The 18846-nt window shown below is 41.2% G+C and overlaps 3 protein-coding genes across 5 annotated transcripts; 2 read left to right on the top strand and 1 right to left on the bottom strand.

Moving 5' to 3' along the window:
• Nucleotides 1–141: 141 nt before the first annotated feature.
• On the top strand, nucleotides 142–5835 carry si:ch1073-280e3.1 (complement C2). Its single transcript, XM_026369108.1, has 19 exons — nucleotides 142–280; nucleotides 457–572; nucleotides 1070–1217; nucleotides 1317–1502; nucleotides 1794–1967; nucleotides 2086–2184; nucleotides 2323–2465; nucleotides 2593–2734; nucleotides 2883–3017; nucleotides 3140–3244; nucleotides 3354–3491; nucleotides 3646–3740; nucleotides 3840–3969; nucleotides 4174–4321; nucleotides 4516–4589; nucleotides 4737–4828; nucleotides 4913–5045; nucleotides 5120–5169; nucleotides 5256–5835. Exons 1-19 carry the CDS (start codon nucleotides 229–231, stop codon nucleotides 5436–5438), a joined length of 2343 nt encoding a protein of 780 aa, XP_026224893.1. The 5' UTR covers nucleotides 142–228; the 3' UTR covers nucleotides 5439–5835.
• On the bottom strand, nucleotides 5483–11639 carry pnkp (polynucleotide kinase 3'-phosphatase). Its single transcript, XM_026369117.1, has 17 exons — nucleotides 11298–11639; nucleotides 10878–10924; nucleotides 10375–10647; nucleotides 9996–10289; nucleotides 9643–9722; nucleotides 9445–9502; nucleotides 9199–9306; nucleotides 9038–9109; nucleotides 8824–8872; nucleotides 8008–8078; nucleotides 7664–7756; nucleotides 7455–7551; nucleotides 7312–7373; nucleotides 6884–6993; nucleotides 6365–6452; nucleotides 6200–6267; nucleotides 5483–6023 (listed from the first exon to the last, which is right to left on the bottom strand). Exons 1-17 carry the CDS (start codon nucleotides 11479–11481, stop codon nucleotides 5903–5905), a joined length of 1875 nt encoding a protein of 624 aa, XP_026224902.1. The 5' UTR covers nucleotides 11482–11639; the 3' UTR covers nucleotides 5483–5902.
• A 35-nt stretch (nucleotides 11640–11674) lies between these two features.
• On the top strand, nucleotides 11675–18533 carry LOC113168069 (TRPM8 channel-associated factor homolog). 3 transcript variants are annotated; one of them, XM_026369101.1, is made up of 13 exons: nucleotides 11675–11733; nucleotides 12597–13384; nucleotides 13610–13826; nucleotides 13945–14120; nucleotides 14178–14236; nucleotides 15067–15368; nucleotides 15468–15642; nucleotides 15758–15852; nucleotides 16031–16241; nucleotides 16732–16968; nucleotides 17253–17476; nucleotides 17637–17750; nucleotides 17969–18533. In XM_026369101.1, exons 2-13 carry the CDS (start codon nucleotides 12747–12749, stop codon nucleotides 18209–18211), a joined length of 2691 nt encoding a protein of 896 aa, XP_026224886.1. In that variant the 5' UTR covers nucleotides 11675–11733; nucleotides 12597–12746; the 3' UTR covers nucleotides 18212–18533. The 3 variants fall into 3 exon arrangements, with proteins under 3 accessions (XP_026224886.1, XP_026224883.1, XP_026224884.1); XM_026369098.1 differs by having other exon boundaries at nucleotides 11676–11733; nucleotides 13945–14236; XM_026369099.1 differs by lacking the exon at nucleotides 11675–11733 and adding an exon at nucleotides 12323–12430 and having other exon boundaries at nucleotides 13945–14236.
• Nucleotides 18534–18846: the final 313 nt, after the last annotated feature.

Here is an 18846-nt window from a genome sequence, read left to right as displayed (position 1 = left end):
AAATCCAGACTGCAGGGACTCCAGAAGAAAAAGATTTAAATTAGTGCAACCAGAGATGAAAGTAAGAGTTCAAATCCGTCCTAAATTGCTCAATCACTTCTCTATTTGCTGCTGCTGTGTTAATGGGTAATCAGTCATCAAATAAAAACCTGACTGCAGACACAAACACTCTCCTGCTGTGTTTTTTGTTGCTTCAAGACCCAAACCAAGCTGATCCAGAGTCTGGTCATGTGTGTCAAGTCCATACTGTGGATCCTGGTCTTTATTTCTGCCCAAGACGGTGAGTGTTACAGTTTTCCTTATTTAAATTCTGTTTATTTTTATACGATTAACACACATTTATACCGATTCATGCAATGTGCCTGTGTTGACACAGAAGTGTGTGTGTGTGCCCCCTTTTCTGTGCGCGTGCAAAATATGTGTTTAGCACCAACAGTTTTACCACTTATGTCTCAGTATCCGTGCAGGAGGAAGAGTATGATTATGATGAAGATGTAGCATATGAGGATCCACAGCCTCTGAACTGCTCAACCACAGAAAGCATCAAAGGGGGACATGTCACCTACTCACAGGTACAAAAAAAAGAAAAGAAGTCATATTTTAAAATATCAATAGATTGAATGATTAGTTGATAAACAAAGAATTTAATCACCAGCAATAATCATGATTGATTGAACATTGCAACAGGCACTTGTTTCTTATCTATTAAAGATAAATGTATATACAATTCCAGTTCAGGAGACTGTTAATGGAAATGTTATAAACACTGTAGAACAGCGACTACAAGATGTTTTATAAACAAGAACGGGGACAAGGAGAGATCAGCTGAAGGAAAGTCAAGTTTTTTGTGATATAAAATGTTAGAAAAAGTTTAATTTATATAGGTAGATGTGAGATGTTAGTAAGAAGGGTGTGACACATGGCAAAAAGAGAGGGACAGCACAGAATCAGGAATGAATTGTATGAAAGGGAAAAAAATGATGAGGAACTGAAACTTAAGCGTTGATTTACTGGAACTGTTTGTGTTACTTAATTTAACTCCAAAGGTTATGATGTGTTTCCTCTACAGGGGGGGCTAGAGGGCAGTGTGCTGACCTATCGTTGCGGCCTGGGGAAATACCCGTTCCCAGTCAGCTACAGGATCTGTGGTGCTGACGGGGACTGGTCGCCCATGAGATTAGCCAATGGTAGACCGGCGTCACGGGCAATATGCAAAGGTAACTGGATTTTCTCCTCCTATTTTTGTCCTCTCCTGCATCCTCTTCTCCTCACCTTGCATCCTCTTTTCTGTCCATCTATCTCTCCTCCTTTTCCAGATGTATTGTGTCCAGCTCAGCTCCAGCTGGATCATGGCGACTTCTTGCCCAGGGATCAGTGGTTCCGTGTTGGAACGACACAGAGCTTCTCCTGCCAGCACGGGTTCACGCTGTACGGGTCAGCTGAGAGGAACTGCACCCTGTCTGGGGAGTGGACGGGAACCACACCTGTCTGTGAAAACCATGGTGAGAAGAGATGATACAAAACACGCTCATGCTAAATTGTATATTTTGCCTTGCTACAAAGAAAATCCACTTAGAAAAACCCTGAGCTCAGTTCAACAGGCATATTAGAGGTAGAGGTTTATCGTGGGCGTGCACTCACTAAGCTCACACTTACTGAGGTTTGTAAGGCAGTGTTAAGTAGCTTTTGATTCATACAAAAATGATCCTTCTAAACAGATTTTCCTATTAAACAGCAGTTTGCTGTAAAAAACAAAACAAAAACAACTAATCATGGTCCTTCTTTAAATGCAGCTGATGACTGCAGTAACCCAGGAACACCACCCGGGGCTCAGAGGTCACCTGGTCGGTTTCACATAGGAGAGAAGGTGGTCTACAGATGTCAGTCTGGCCTGGTTCTGCTCGGGTCGACTGAAAGGGTTTGTCTGGAGAACAGGGAGTGGAGTGGCTCAACGCCACGCTGCCAAGGTGCTGGACAGTTATTACTACCTGTGTGCCTACACTAAATGGGAAACTAAGCAAATCCAAAACAATACAGGGTGATTTACTATATTATAATAAAGAATCTCTGTGTGCTCATTCACAGGCCCGTATATGTTTGACTCCCCCAGTGTTGTGGCAGAAGCCATGACAGGTTCACTTGCAGGAGTCATGGATGTATTTTCACCAGACTCTAAAAAGAAAAGTGAGTATAATGTGTACCTATAACATCATATTTACGGTTTAATAAACAACAAGAAAATTTAAGTGCATGCACATCAAAGTAACCAGCTGAAGTCAGCTGCACTAACCGTTCTACTGTCTGTTTGTGTGTCTGCCAAAGGTGGGGGAAAAGGCTTCGGCCGTACCATCCGTGTGACTGAGGGCAGTCGTATGAATGTCTACATATTACTGGACACATCAGGAAGCATCAAAAAGCATGACTTTGATCAATCCAGAGATGCCACCGTCGCTCTTATCAACAAGGTCTGCACCAAATCAGTTCTGTTTGGATGTATTCAACAACAAATGTGGTCTAAAAAGTGATGCACTAGTTTGTCTGTCTTCCTCTCTCAGTGGATGTTAAACATACACCTCTTCATTTTCTATTTAGTTGGACAGCTATGAAGTTCAGCTGAAGTTCCATGTGCTGTCATTTGCCAGTGAAGTCAAAGACATTGTAGACATCAGAGAAAAGGATATAAGCACTAGCACTGATGACGTCATATGGAATCTGATGGAGTTTAACTACAATAGTAGGACTCTGTTTACCATTTGTTTATTTACTATGGCCATATCTTTTAATGTCTTATGGTGTGTTCTGCTTACAAAGTCTCAAATCTGTATAAAAATTGCATAAGAATAAGTTGAGTTGAATTATTTATTTTCATTTGTGCATCTCAGGTCATGGAAATAAGACAGGCACCAACCTCTATGCTGCGCTGTACCGTGTCAGCGAGATGATCAGTTTCTTCAAACAAGACCAAGTCAAGAACCATTTCAATGAGACTCAGAACATCATAATCATAGAAACAGATGGTAAGAAAGCAGGAAGTGTCACACACAGTCATGCTCATGAAACACCTAATGCACAAAAGAGCTTTTATTTCATATATATTTATATTAATATCTGTTCTCTCTTTCTGTCTCTTTTCCTGCAGGTTACTCCAACACAGGCACCAAGCCTCAGATTGCCCTGGCACAGATCCGGCACTTGCTGGGCTACAGCAACACAGCCAGTGATCACACAGATGAGACGCTGCTGGGTATCAGAATAATAACAGAAATCATACTGACATGCATATCAATATTTTAAGTATGATTAATGTGTGTTGGCATGCTCGCCTACATGTACATATGCATTTGTGTTTTCAGATGTTTATGTATTTGGTGTGGGGGACCAGGTGAACAAAGATGAGTTAAACACCTTAGCCTCACACAAACGCAAAGAGAAACACGTCTTCGTTCTTAAGGACTACGTTACTCTGGGACAAGTATTCAACAGCATCATTAGTAAGTAGAAGAACACTTCATATCCACAAACTTCCCAGTGTGTTTATTGATTCCAGCTTTAACAGCAGTTTGCCAAAACATTATAATTTTTTTTATAAATAAACCTAAAAGTCTTGATTATAACCAATCACCATGGTTATGTGTCATAAAACAGGTGACAAGAGCGTGACAATGTGTGGCATAGCTCAAGAAGAGGCCTCGAAGGATGACCCAGCCTACACAAAGCCCTGGCATGTCACTGTGAAGAAGGTAACAACTGAACACTTCAATCACGAGGAAGGTTATGATTTTCTGCTTGATAGTTTAGCTTGAGTTTTCACAGAAGAACATTATTTTCCTCTCTTATAGGCTAGCACGAAGCTCTATAATGATCCATGTTCTGGATCCATTGTGAGTCAGAATTGGGTGCTGACAGCTGCTCACTGCTTTGCCAGAGTGGCCTCAGAAGAAGTCTCTTACCAAGTGGACATACAGAGCGGTCAGTCGCCATTTTGAACATGAGATATGACAGCACACCTGCTTACAAGTCTAGTTTATCTTAATATTTAATATATTGTGTTAAGAAATGTGATGCTTTGGGTTTTTCTAGCATATGCTATGATCTAATCAAATCAAAGTGTTTTTTTCTGCTCTGTTTTCATATCCAGTGATGTTAAAATAACAGTTTCTTTGGTTCTTTAAGGTGAGAGCACGGTGAAGGCCAGCAGAGTGATAATGCACCCCGAGTACAACACCAGAGCACTTCAACACAGAAATGTCTCTGAATTCTATGACTATGATGTCGCCCTAGTACGGCTGAGCAAGAGCATCCCTCTCTCCTGGAAGGCGAGGTATAAAAGCCTCAAGAAAAGATTCACCTAGGACCCAAACACGAGGCCCTGATTTTATGTAGTATAAATCTTAAAAGAAATGTGTTATTTTGCCATGATGGTGTACAGTATGTGAGAGTTGTAAATGTAAATGTGTGAGGGTCTCACATAAATATTGCTTTATGACCTTGTTGAGTGTGTATCTCATACAACAGACCTATCTGCTTGCCATGTACTGTACCAGCCAATCGAGCCATGAAAAAAGTCAACTCTACCTGTCAGGACCACAGTATGTCACCCTTTGACCTCTACACACTCAGACATAAAAAGTGTCATTGCAATAACAGTCTATATATGTATGTAAATCTACTGTATATATATTTATTATCAACCAACAAGTCAGACTAATAGTTTAAGTAAATGTATGTGCACACAGGGAAGGAGCTAATACCGCACTCAAAGACTTCCGTCTTTTTCATCCATAAGAAAGAACAACGCCAAGAAACACACATTCACACAGAGAGTCAGGTGAGAGCTGCAATTCACACACTGTAGGCTGCTCGGTAACTGTATGGAAAAAATATATTAAATTATTATTATTTGATTCTGCAGAGGCTTGCCTGTGTGGAGAAAGCCAAGCAAACACTAAAAGAGCCCACAGATGTGTCTCTGGATGAATATGTACCTGATAGATTTCTCTGCTCTGGGGGCACCTCAGGATACCAGGATGCTATCACCTGCAAAGGTCTGGACTCAGATGTAATGTTAGCATCGCTGTGTGACCAGCATGATATTGACATTTTGTCTGTTCTTTTATAGGTGACTCTGGTGGATCTCTTTTTTTGGAAAAAAGGAAGCGCTACTTTCAGGTCGGCAAATTTCTCCTCATTTACTAAGATCCAGCTTATTATAAGCAGTGTTTCCTTTTCAACATTCATCCTTCTCTCATCCTCAGGTGGGAGTAGTGAGCTGGGGCACCATAGATGTTTGTAAGCTACAGAACGCAGGTCAGGGAAGTTACAGCAGCGCCCACCCTCCTCCCGATGCACGAGACTTTCACATTGATGTCTTCAAGATACTGCCCTGGCTGAAGGAGCATCTGGGTGAAGAGATTCAGTTCCTGCCTGTAGTCAACTAAGGATGTGCAATGCATAACTAAAGCAAATTAAAGATGGCAATGTCAAGTGTTTTACAAAGCTTTATTATGAAATTGAAAATCAGTGTTTTTTATATTCAGAGCACACAGGCTTACCTTCAAAGTTCATACACATTACAGTATTTTACTTGCTTTATTGTCTCTTGTTTCTAAATTCAACACATTTCTGAGGTGTGTGCATTACGCAAACATATCTGTACATTCTGGGCACGGTGGATATGGATATGTTGAATTGTTTCTTACACCATTTGAATGGAATAATTTGTGCTGCAAGTTAAGTTAATATTACTGGTCTCGCAAGTAAGATGTTAGTGGAGTGTTCACACACCAGACCATCAGCTGAATAAAATAAACGTCGCAGTGTCTGTCTACTGACTAACCTGATGTGTTTTTGACTGATGCTTATATCTGACAGATCGGCTCCCTTGCTTCTCAGTTAAACGTAATCAGCCCTCAGAAAACTGCCGGTACAGGGTTTCTGATTGGCTGTCTTTGAAGTTCGGGACAAAATGGATCTGAAGGATCTCGGAGAATCCCTCAGAGAGCGCAGGAGCCACAAAATGTTTCCTGTCAGAGAAAGTACAAACATTAGAATAATATCATATTGTGTCAACCTCCCAGCGAACACGATAAAGTGTACAAATGTTTTTAAGTTTAGGTATTATTAGAAGAATTAAAAACCTATTGAGTATTTTCATTCGAATACAACAACAACTTCAGTAGCAACATGTTTACAAACTTACTTGTAGCTGTGGAAAACCATGTCATTGACCTTGGCATGTTTGGTGTCTGATGGGGCCATTTCACGAAACTAGGAAAGTAATAACATATAAAAAAATAACCTTCATAACCTGCCAGTTGAAACAAAACAAGGATTAGGAGTGACTAAGTGGAGAGGTGACTCATACCCTGTTATTGTGTTTGGCCTGTTCCAGAGTGGCTGAGAACTGGAAACAGCGACAGGGCACTCCTGCTGCTTTGGCTACATCCACATATCTGGAAAATACACACAGGAGTACTGCTTGAACAAACATAGACAAATAAATGCAAATACAAGTAGCAAACAGCAATACACAGCCAAAAAGCATCAGACAAGTGACATAAATCAGAGCTTATTGTACACAGTATTTAAACAACTCCTCCCTTCCTGCAAATAGACTTGTGTCTCTGTATAATTACTATACAAAAGTATATCTGTGTACCCAGTGAGGTGGATCCTGAGTTTATCGTACGTGCTGAAATGTTAAGGACACACACACACACACACACACACACACACACACACACACACACACACACACACACACACACACACACACACAAACAAACAAACACACACACACACACACACACACACACACACACAAACACACACACACACACACACACACACACACACAAACACACACACACACACGTCAATCTACCGTTTGCGAGATTCAGGGTCTGGGTTAGTGTTGTCTACAGCGACACTGCGACCCTCCTTCAGAGCTCGCTCACATGCCGACACACAGTTCTGCCATGAACCAAGTGTGTCCTGCCACAGAAAGAAAACACTGTTAGTCACAACATGCCTGGGAAAGGTAAGGACAGGTTTCAAAATGTGTAAAATGTATGTATATAATCTATATCAAAAAACTGTCTTATGCCCTACTATACAAAACTCTCCAATAATGATTATGAAATATATCTAATCAATCTTACAATATAACAATGTTGTAAAACTTTTACACCATATATACTTATACCTGCCACTATTTTGGTTATTACATTTTGAATGGCAAACAATGAAAACTAAATAAAAATGTGCATGCAGAGTCGGAGTTCTCTTGTCTAAACCCTTCCCTGCACTCACCCTGTTGACATAGACGTAGCCTTTTGGAATAATGTGGGTGTGGAAGAAGGTGGATTTGCCAGCTGAAGAGAATAGGAAATAAGTTGAGAATGGTACTGGTAGCAAAGGAGGCCAAAGGAGATATCCCCTCCATTTTTACTCACATGCAGGAAAACCCACGGCGACGATGACTTCTGTCTTGATGGACGTGAGAGAAGCGGACGGTGGGTCGTACAGCCTGGCATTCGAATCAAGCTTTCTCTAGATTTTTAAACATATCGTCATGAAAATACAGACACAAACAAAAGCCACATGTAATCTATATACATGTACAGTACACAGGCACTGAACCCAGTGTGTTCAGTGGACTTACAGGGTCAAAATCAGGCAGGCTGTAGGGGGCACGCTTCCAGCCCAGAAAGTACTCCTCTGGTGTGTAAAACTGCAACCCGATGTTCAGAGCCAACTACAAATCAATAAACATAATCAACATGTTAAATATTTTTTCTGCAGCCTTTCCTAATTAAGGCATCAATAAAAAGCATCAACTCATACTTAACACTAATGACACACAAGTGTTAAAGACACACTAAAGTCAAACATCTTAGCAGGACACACAAACACAATACTTTAAACAAGCTGCCAAACTGAACAAATAAGGCAGGAGAATAAAGGATCGATGAACAGTGGTTGAAATGATTAATTGAGTGGTTTTACCAGTCGGTCACTGCAAGAGAAATCCTTCTTCTTCTTCCCTGGAGCCCAGTTCTCGGGCCTACCTGCAGCATCTGTGCACAGAGGTAGAATTTGTACATCCCCTTGTGATTCAGGTTTTCTTAAAGGACTGGTTAGATTTGCCTGATTAGAGTTCCCAGAATGTATTAAAAATATTTTTTAAACAGTTGTCAAAATGCAGATCAACATATTATTATACACTGCTCAAAAAAATAAAGTGAACACTTAAACAACACATCTAGACCTCAGATTAAATCTTTCAGTTGAAAATCTTTATTTATTACATAGTGGAATGTGTTGAGAAAGAAATAACAATAACAACAACAAAATGATCAATGGAAATCAAAATCCTTATTCCACAGAGGTCTGGATTCAGAATCATACTCAAAGTAAAAGTGGAAAAGTGAAAACAGAGGCTGATCCAACTTCTGTGGAAATTCCTACAGACAAAATGATGCTCAGTAGTGTGTGTAATGCCTCCACATGCCGGTATGCACTCCACACAACGTATGGGCATGCTCCTCATGAGACGACAAAGGAACATCTCCTGAGGAGATGTTCTCCCAGACCTGGGGTTAAGGTTAGGATGAGCTAGCTGAGCAACTTCGGTGGGTTACAGATACCTCCTCATGCTACTTCTAGTGGTGAGGGCACTGGCAAAGTGACACATTGATATCCCAGAAGTGTGATGGACTCGGACTTACATTGGAATGATTGTGTGTTCCCTTTATATTTTGAACAGTGTATAGGTGTAGATAACTGAGAACATATACATCATCAACCTGTAAACCGACTCACCTCCTACAAATAAACTCTCCTTCTTGTCAACAGTCACACCATCATTAGCCTGAGGAGGAACACATACAAAGGCACATTCAATTTCAACAAAAGTAGACTGTTTTCAACAGCAGTGAACGGGGCTGTGAGGAACAACAAAAGGATGTGTAAATACTGAGGTGTGGTTCTTAAATAATGTCCCTGTGTCCATGTATATCTATATAAGGGCAGTTACCTTGTCACACAGGTGATTCCACATTCCCGTAACTGGTTTTCTATAGATACCAGGACCAGCTGCTACAAACACCTGAAACACAGATAAGAAGGAGCTAAAAACTTCAAATTGAGATAGAAGATTTTCTAGAGAGATAACCCTCATTCAACAACGTCACCCACCTGCACAGGTAGTTTCAGTGTCACAAGGATGTCCTCCACTTTAGACTTGAAGACTTCTGGTCTGAGTTTGCCTTTTGCGATTCCCATCTGGTTGGTGAAGAACACCACCTGCATGGATGGAGAGAGCAAAGGTAGATTATGAAATACAGTGAAAAATGCTGCCAGAGCAGTAAACAGAGTATTTCACTGGCTTCAGCCTTGAAAATACTAAATATTTAAATGGATGTTTTGTTTGCTCCTCCACACCTTGTATCCTTTCTTGAGCAAGCTAGCTAGCTTGGGTTGAATCTCAGGGTACAGAATCCTGGTAATAAACACAGGAACAATTACATCATACCAATTAGAAATGAAAACTGAGATCAGACAAAAATGTGGATGGTCTTTAACACATTTAAAAATATATATATATAATAATAATAATAATAAAATGGGGTGCAGACATACTTCCAGTCATCTGGTGCAGTGGGGAAAACCTTCCCAGATTTGGTAGTGATTATGCAGCCATCAATGTCAAACCCAGCAATCTGCACAAAGGAAATGTTCCATTATAAATAATCTGCTCCAGCTTAATAACTTGTAAGAACACATTCCAAAATTGAAAGATGTTGTTTTCATCATGACATGTATGATGTCAGAAAAGCCCTGTCCAGCACATGTGGGATTTTTTTCTTATTTTGAGATATTGTATTAATCCCCATGGGAAATTAATTAAACCAGACAATTTATCATTTCATTTGAGGAGCAAATTGTTACATACTGTTATAGACAAAGCTCGTAGAAAGACAATCAGCTCCCACCTTGTCACTCCCTCTGACACCAGCAGCAGTATAAATCATCAGGTTGCCTATCTGCTCCCAGCTGCTCTTTAAACAGGGCTTTGATGATGATGATGATGACGACGGCTGGGAGCTGTTACTCTTCTCTGATGATTTCTCAGCTAACTCCTGCAGCTGCCTGAGCTTTTCCTCTGCCAGTCTCTCCTCCTCATCCTCCTCTTCTTCCTTCATTTGTCCATCTGGGCCCTCTTCCTCTCTCCTTTGACGCTTTGCCTCAGAGTGCCCTTTCTCTGGGCCAAGTCGTCTTTTAGATGACTAAACAGAAACATGATACAGGATAGCCTCATTTTCATTTAAGGAAAATGACAACAGACGAGTGCCAAAGTGCCAAATGTATTACCTTCGTGGGAGAGGTAGAAAAGAAATCCCTTATGCTGCGTTTAGGTGTCGGACTTGACGGCGACTCTTTCCCTTCCCTTTCTCCTTTTGTCTTATCTGCAGCCTTCAGACCTTTCTGTGCAGAGTTGGAGCCTCTTCCATTAGAGCTCAGAGAGTAATGCAGTTTAAATGGATGGTTCTGGTTAACCAGGTAAAGGGTGCCTCCGTGGCTGAGTTTTCCAGACTGGCCCCGACTCAGCTTCTCACCATCCAGGAAACAGGGATTGGGACCAAGCTGTGAAGAAATATATGATATATACTGTACTTTGGCATTTACACAGTAACTAAATGGCTGGAAGATAAGCAGGGTGTGTCTAGGCAGTAAAGAAAATGGTGTGCTGACATGATGACAGCACCATTGTTAAGGTCTTTGTATAGCTTAGTCTGGCAGGGGTGTTTCTAACCTGACAGATTCACATTAATTAACTGTGACTTAGGGATGAATTTAAAGGTGTATTCTCATACCTGTGTAACAACCACATCCTGGTCTGCATAGCAAGCCACCACCTTCACTGGAGTACACACAGAGATAATTATGACAAACACTGCCACACCCTCACAAACACTCTATGTTGTATTCATGTGGTGTGACTAGTAAAAACATATTCATTATGGGCTAAATTAAACCAAAATCAATTTCTTCAAACTATAGAACCAGTTCATCTTAATAAAATTTTAATGTTTGCTGGTTTTCTTGGTCTTATGTGTCAAAACATTTGAAGTTTAGACTGTGTATATATATATGAAACAAACATAAAAACATTGTAAATATTAAATAGTACTTATGGGTGTAACTTTTTTTGGGGCTGTGTGCAGACATGGGGTGGACTTGAGTGACACAGCTTTAAGCTGAGCACAGACTCGACTCATTTGACTCGTCCTCACCCTGGTGCCTGGAGCATTTCTTGTCGGCGACCCCGGTCTCCGGACCCCGGCCCAGAATCACAGCTCGTCCATCCTCCAGAGGGACCTGAGCCCCAGAGGTGCCGACCAGCGTGCACGACATCCGAGCGAACACCCCACCGAAAGACCTCAGGTTCAGCCTAATGTGTGTTTGTGGGCGTCTCATTAAAAAAAATAAACCGCAGATAAATTAGTTATCGGGCCGCATATAATTTAAACATGTCACATTAAATAAGTTTGTGCAACAACTTCTTTGTTTCTTTGACTTGGTTGAAGTGAACTAACTCCAACCAAAAGGGGTCCTGCTGTTATAATGCACCCTCAGTCCATCCGAGAAAATACGCTCGATTGGAAACATAGTCGGTGAAAGGTTCCGCTTGTTACTGTACCGGAATTGCAAAGGCAACTCAATGCAAAGGTAACTAACTCCGTTTTTTAAACTCTAACTTGCTTGATGGGTGGAATATAAAGGAGGGTTGCTAGCTTTGTAAAGTCTATTAGTTTATTAATTTAGTTTTAGTGGTGATGCAGTTTTATTTCGTGTACATTTTAAGACGTTTCGTTTTTCATTGTTGCGCAGAACATGCACTTAATGTTAGTGCGTCACTTTTATATAATAAAGATTATTATTATATCAAACACAACAATATCATAATTGTAAAGCCATTTATAGCACTTTTCTTGCTTTGGCTAGATGCTTCTTTGTGCGCCAATCTCAATCTCAACGTGTTTGTTTTTTTGTTTTTTTTTGTCGCAATATTGTATGTTTCATTTCTTTATGACTTTTATCTACATCCACAGATGTTTCAACCATTTTAAACTATTGTACATTTAGTTTTGCAAGATCTCTGTTAACTGAGGTCTTACTTAAGGTTATGCAGGAAACAAAAGGGAGATGTTTAGAAGTTTATTTCACACCCTCAATTTTGTGCTTTGTTAAGAACATCCACAAATATTAAACTAGGCCTACAGGATAAACCGGTTTGAGGCTGAGCTGAGAGGATATTGCTCTCATGCCCGACTCATTTATGTCTGTGGTCTGTGCCGTGAGTAGTCCTGGTAGAGTGCTTGTCTAGAAAACTACTGTACTGCAGAAAGGCTGATCAAACTTTAAGGTAAATACATCACTTTGTGCTTTTAGGTAGTTATTGGTTGTTTAACATGTTGTGGACAGTAGTTTTCTTTTTCTTTCTAATCCAGTTGTAGATTAAAATGTTGTTATTTTAATTTGATTGTCATAACGTTTTACACATTAGTGTAATTGCTTTTGTTTTATTTTAGCTCTCCGTCTATTCCAGCCTGGTTGAGATGAGAATCATGAGAAACATCTAGGTGCAGCTCATACAATTCGACATCTGGCTCAGCACAGCTTGTCTGCTTCCCTGTCTTCTGCCTGTTTCAGCAACCTTCACAGTATCAAGCAGTCTCACCATGGCCATAATACATCAACATGAAAAGGACTACATGGTCCTGATGAGAGGTTTGAGAGAGCTGGACCTGCGTGGCCCCTATATTCCCAGTGACCTGGTGCTGATTGGAGACAATTCCTTTCCTTTAGCCATGAACAGCCGAGGCCAGGTCCCATTAGCTGCCTCGCTGTATGGCAGTGGAAGAATTGTTGTCCTGGGTCATGAGGGCTACCTCACTGCCTTTCCTGGTCTGGTAGAGAACGCTCTGACTTGGCTCAGAGGAGATGGATCCAACAACCTGTCTGTGGGAATCCATAAAAATGCTAGTGCTGTTGCTGGTAATCTCAGTAGATCCAACTTCCAGATAGCAGTTGTGGGGGCCGTTAGTGAGAGTCCGGGGGTTGGCGTGTATGTGACAGATGCCTACAGCGTGGGTGAAGACCCAAAGGACCTGGTGGCATTTCTGAAAGGTGGAGGTGGAGTGCTGATAGCAGGTCAGGCATGGAGCTGGACTGCAGATCACCCTAAGGAAAACACACTGCTTCAGTTTGGAGGAAATAAAGTTTCTGGTGTGGCGGGGATCTATCTCTCTGAGCGTCAGTTCGAGGTAGAGTGCCTGCCTGTCTACCCTCAGATCCCAGCCTCGTGGATGGCTGTAGTGTGAGTGTATACTATATGACTATTTTTTTTTCATTCTGCAAAGTGACAAGATTGTATTATACTTAATATATTAAATCACATTATATAATACATTACTTTTTAATTACAATTAAGTAATATCATGATACCTGTGCATTTATAATTAAGAATAAAAGATAAGATGATTGACACTGTATCTCTCATTCTCAGCATCTCTCTTTTTCTTCTTCCCCTTTTCAAATAAAGACTTGGTAAGAATTTTGAGGATGACTTGGAGTTCTTGCTTGAAGGAGTCTCAGACTTTGATCTCCAGGGTGGATCATTAGCTTCTGAGATTCTGGTCCATGGCCCACTGGCCTTTCCCATTGGGACCACTGATGATGGACGGGTGTTCCTCGCTGGAGCCTACTATGGGCAAGGACGGGTTATTTTGATTTCACACGAAGGGTTTATGGGACGAGAGGTAGAGTCTGCATTAAAGATTAGTCTTAGAATTTCTTTCTTTAAAAGTCAAATTAAACACATCATGACACAAAAATGTAAATAATCTTACTACTTTTCCTCCAATAACTTTCCCACAGACACTGGCTCCATTTTGGAAGAATGCCATTCACTGGTTGGATGAAGGCAGACAGGGAGTTGTTGGGGTACTGCCAGACCATGCCCTAAATGTTCTCAGGATGTCAGGATTACAGTGTGAGAAGACAAACATCAGAAAAGACCTGAGCATATTTGTGTGTACAGCATACAGTGATGAAAATGCAGAGGAAATTCAACACTTTGTAGCAGAGGGAGGAGGCCTGCTGATTGGAGGACATGCCTGGTACTGGGCACAGACGAACTGGGGACAAAACCCATTAACCGATTTCCCAGGTACGACAGCACAGCACCCCCAAGCTAATCATTTTCCAAGCATGGTATGCAGGATGAAGGTGTGGGGTGTGGGACAGGCGTGGAGTCGGGCTTAGAACTTACATGCTCACAACAAACAGACCTAGGCAAATAGGATTTTCCAGTCTCACTGAGGTTATGTAAACAAACAAGGTGCAGGGAAATCAGATGCAGGACCTAAAGTTAGAAAAAGCGACTGCTGATAACCAGAAAGAGATGGTTCATGAACCCTTCAAGAATTATAAAATTTATAAAATATGCTTTTAAGACCTACGTTTTGCACTGATAGACAGGCAGTGGAGGTAGGACATACAAGAGGACAGGAGGCAGGAGAGTGGGCTGTCAAGATGACCGAACCGTAGGAGGGGCAGGCTAGACGACTACAGATCAGGTGATGGTCAAAGAGAAGTAGATTGTACACTCTTTTGTTCACATGCCATAAAAGTGGCTAAAATGGCAACAAAACGTTGGATTAGATGGGGCAGGTAAGAAATTCTATTAAAGGTGAAGGGGAAAGAGGGAATGGGCTGTACATGTACTTTCTGCAGGGTAGTGGTGTTATACAGTAAGGTACTGTTCTGAGGTTAGGTTGACACTGAGGACACCACAAGGACAAGTAAAGAATGACTAGACTTGCAAACCCACGAAAGAATATACCCAGAGGCAGAAAAGGTTTTGAGATATCACTATAGAACATAAAATCTTTCTTGTTAATGTGCTGCGCCTTCATAATATATATTTATTCATAAGAATAGATCTAAAAGTTGGTGAATGTCAAAACCAGAGGGTAGTAATGCTGCAATGTCTTTCAGGGAACAAGATCCTGAACAAAATGGGTTTAAGCCTGATGGGCGCAACAATTGGAGGGGGGCTATACAAGGCGCCCGTACCGAGCCAGGTCATTAAAGATTCCTATCACTTCCGTGAACTTTTACGGCGCTTTGCTGGCCATGTAACCGGAGGTGAGGAACTATCAGCACAGGACGAGGAAAGTCTAAAAAAACTGGGCAACGACTGCTCTACCTACTTGAACATGAAGGCTCACGACTGCTCCTCCTACAGACAGGTTATGTCCACCCTTATTGACATCATAAAGAAGTCAGGAATGCCACAGGTGAGTAGATAGTAAGGATATTACACAACTAGCAATACAGCAGATTATTATTATTAGAGCAACGCCTTTAATTGTATTTGATATTAATTGTATTTCAAGGTGAGCGAGAACAACCCTGTGATTGCTCCCAGAGATCACCTACTCCTCAAAGTGGGGACAGAGGTGTTTAAGGTTTGCCCAGATCCTGATGCTCTCCTGCCCTACCTCATCAAGAATAACCCATTGCTGCCAGTTGTGTATAATCAAAGGATCCAGATTAATGTCAACACAGCAGGTCGGGTCTTGGTTTTGTGGGCAAAAATGTCTAACATGTCTTGTTGGTTTTGAAATACATATCACTGATTGTATCCTTTGTGGATGCTGTGTGTGTGTTTGTTTGTTTGTTTTAGGAGGAGCGGAGTGGATCAGTACAGGTCTCTATCTCTCTCCTGGTATGAAAACCTATATTGCCATACCAGCAGAGATCATCAACAAGGACTGGAAGGTACAGACCTCACAATAAAATAAAATATAAGGCAAATGGAGTTTCCAAAGTAATCCTGTATATCTCTTTTTTAACACATCAGCACGATAGTGACACATAATACATTAGTTATACATATACGGTGGCCCGTAACAGAGTAGAGTTAGAGCAGTGAAACATATTCTTTGTGTTTTCCTAGATCCAGATTGGCTGTCAAACGGACTTTCTGAATGCTGACGAGTTGAAACGAGCACCGTGTGTTCATGAGCAATTTCCCATAACCTCAGAGATGATGCAGGTGTGGAACCTGTGGGGGGGACTCCTGTATGTGGTGGCCCCGCCGAACACACAAGTGGGGGGAGTAGAGGTCATAGTGCAGATGGCTGTACCTGCACCATATTATAAATCTGGTGAGTCTATGGCTGTTGGAACAGTGATATGTGTTTTATCTCCTCTTCAGCTGTGCTATTAGTTAATAGTAGGGTAACAATGTTGTGTTGAGATTCAGGGAAACATTTTAACAGCATCTTACTCAATACAATCTCATAAGTTTCCATTTGAATCTTATGAAAAATTCCTCACACAAAGCTCCAATTAATACAAAGTTCAGCTGGTGTGGAGCTTGGAACACATTTCATTTTAAAATAAGAGTGAGGAAATCAATACAACTGTTGTAAAGATACCACTGTACCTAAAACTCATTAGTTACAGTAGATTTACAGCAGTATGGATTTTGAACAGTTTAATTGGTTGTGAAACCCAGATATTGTTAACATGTTTTCTTGCAAATGTGGTTCTCGACTAGACAGGTTTGTACTGATGGGATGGGACTTATAAATAGCAATTGTGTAATAACTCAGTGTTCAGTTTTGAATACACCCATCCCTTTGTTCTCTTCAGGTAAAACAACAGCAGCTGACTGGTCCTTGCTGCGCACAGCTCCCTCACCCTGGGCAGAGTTGGAGTTTGAAAACATCATCCTTACTGTACCATCAGAAGCTATCTGGGGCCTGGATAGACCTGACGAGTTGGCAGCGCACTGGGATGCCATCATGAGGGCCATTGCTGACCTGGCTGCCATACCACATAAATTTCCTCGCAAAGAACGATTTGTAACTGATGTGCAGATTTCCCATGGTAAATATGTTTGAACTTTGATTGTGTAAAAACCTGTCTCTTATTTGTTGAGAGTTACAGGAAGATGGAGCATGTCTGAACTCATGCTGAGTAAGAGGCACCATAGACAGGTTGCACACAACACATCATGACACATGAAATATTATACTGTATATTGACACTGACATTCTCAACTACATCTGAGTTAGCAGTTACAGTTCACCAAATCTTTATATGTGCAAGCCACTACTTTTAGCATATCACGCAGACTAGAGATATATGCATAAACGACTGCTTTTGCTCAGGTTGGATGCATGCAGGTTATCCTGTTATGGCATTCAAGTGCACAGCAGATGAGTTGGTGAATGTTCAGAGTGCCCAGAGCGGAGGCATGTGGGGCCCCATCCATGAACTAGGGCACAACCAACAGAGAGGCTGCTGGGAGTTCCCTTCACACACCACAGAGTGTACATGTAACCTGTGGTCGGTGTATGTGCATGAAGAAGTGCTGGGAATCAACAGAGCCCAGGTGGAGTTATTCAGTTTATTTTTGACACTACTGGCTAGAAGAGTCTTGTGACTTACTTTTATATTTATTGAAAAGACATAAATTCTTTATTAAGCCTATGTTTGCTTTTCATATGGATGGTATTGTTTCACAATTATCTAATTTCACCTTTTTATTGCAGGCTCACCCAGCTCTGAATTTATCAGAACGAAACAAACGAGCAGAAGACTACGCTAAGGGGGGAAGGAATCTCGATAAATGGGACATGTGGGTGGCCCTGGAGACATACTTGCAGGTAAGAGAAAATAGCTATTATTAGTTTTGTTAGTATTACAGCCTGTGGTTAAAGTATGCTTGAGTCACACTGAAGCCACTTTTAAAACCGAATGACACCACGTCATAGGCACAATTGCAAACTAGACAAAAACTGCAAACACAATGGGGGCTCAGTGAGACATTATTGCTGATTATTCGCCTATTTTTTCACACCTCCCTCTTTCTCCTTCCATGTAGCTCCAGGAAAAGTTTGGCTGGGATGCCTTTAAGAAGGTGTTTGCTGCCTACCACAACATGACCAACGTTCCAAATGACAACAAAGGAAAGATGAACCTTTATGCCGAGACTTTCTCCCAGACTGTGCAGATGAACCTGTGTGGATTCTTCAAGGCCTGGGGCTGGCCCATTGAAACATCCACTGAGGAGAAGCTCTCTAACCTGCCTCCCTGGACTGACCACCCCATGGTCCAGTATGGCTGAACTTCAGTCTGCTGATTGAAAGTACAGAAAGATTGGTTGAAAGCTTGAAGTTAAAGATGTAGTGGAGAATTCTAGTAACTTACTTTTAAGTAGCTCAGTTTGAAATGACTATGGCATAATTCTCTTAGTAGGGAAATATAGTTGGGCAGGTTTTTTACATATTTGAGAAGTCTGATGTCATTAAACACAGTTTCTGTTATGTGAACTAGACTCATATTTTTAAAGATTAGTTAGAAAAACATTCATACTGTATTTGTAATTAGAGGTTTTAGGCATTCCTCTGTAAAAGTTGATTTCCTATGATTAAACTGGCTTGACTGAATGACTTAAGTGGACATGGAGCCACTGATTGCACCTGTGTCAGTCCCTGATACTTAGCACGGGCACCATAACCACTGCTGTGCATGTTATGGAGTCATTTCATTTGACACGACTAGTTAAAGGAGTTCATATGAAAAACTGGCTTTCAGGTCATAATAACACTGTCTGTTTCTTATAAATAATTACACACGGAGAGCAGAACCCTGGGGAACAGTAAGTCAGAGTTTTACAATTGCATGTAATGACTGGGTCATTCTGACTTTCTGAAATTGTTTAGTGATTAGCTGATGGGAGAATTAGAAATACTTCTGCTA

The sequence above is a fragment of the Anabas testudineus genome, chromosome 13 (assembly GCF_900324465.2).
Source record: "Anabas testudineus chromosome 13, fAnaTes1.2, whole genome shotgun sequence".
Lineage (NCBI taxonomy): Eukaryota > Metazoa > Chordata > Actinopteri > Anabantiformes > Anabantidae > Anabas > Anabas testudineus.
The sequence above is the reverse complement of the archived record's forward strand: the minus strand, read 5'-3'. Positions and strand labels throughout refer to the sequence as shown.

Excerpts from the sequence above, each read along its gene's own strand:
- si:ch1073-280e3.1 (XM_026369108.1), top strand. The coding sequence starts at position 229 with ATGTGTGTCAAGTCCATACTGTGGATCCTGGTCTTTATTTCTGCCCAA. Across the intron at positions 1,218-1,316 it reads GTCACGGGCAATATGCAAAG|ATGTATTGTGTCCAGCTCAG; the intron begins GTAACTGGATTT and ends CTCCTTTTCCAG. Across the intron at positions 3,970-4,173 it reads CCAAGTGGACATACAGAGCG|GTGAGAGCACGGTGAAGGCC; the intron begins GTCAGTCGCCAT and ends TGGTTCTTTAAG.
- pnkp (XM_026369117.1), bottom strand. The coding sequence starts at position 11,481 with ATGAGACGCCCACAAACACACATTAGGCTGAACCTGAGGTCTTTCGGT. Across the intron at positions 7,552-7,663 it reads GCCTGCCTGATTTTGACCCT|AGAAAGCTTGATTCGAATGC; the intron begins GTAAGTCCACTG and ends TTAAAAATCTAG. Across the intron at positions 6,024-6,199 it reads ATGGTTTTCCACAGCTACAA|GAAACATTTTGTGGCTCCTG; the intron begins GTAAGTTTGTAA and ends TTTCTCTGACAG.
- LOC113168069 (XM_026369098.1), top strand. The coding sequence starts at position 12,747 with ATGGCCATAATACATCAACATGAAAAGGACTACATGGTCCTGATGAGA. Across the intron at positions 15,853-16,030 it reads TCATCAACAAGGACTGGAAG|ATCCAGATTGGCTGTCAAAC; the intron begins GTACAGACCTCA and ends GTGTTTTCCTAG. Across the intron at positions 17,477-17,636 it reads TGGGAATCAACAGAGCCCAG|GCTCACCCAGCTCTGAATTT; the intron begins GTGGAGTTATTC and ends TTTTTATTGCAG.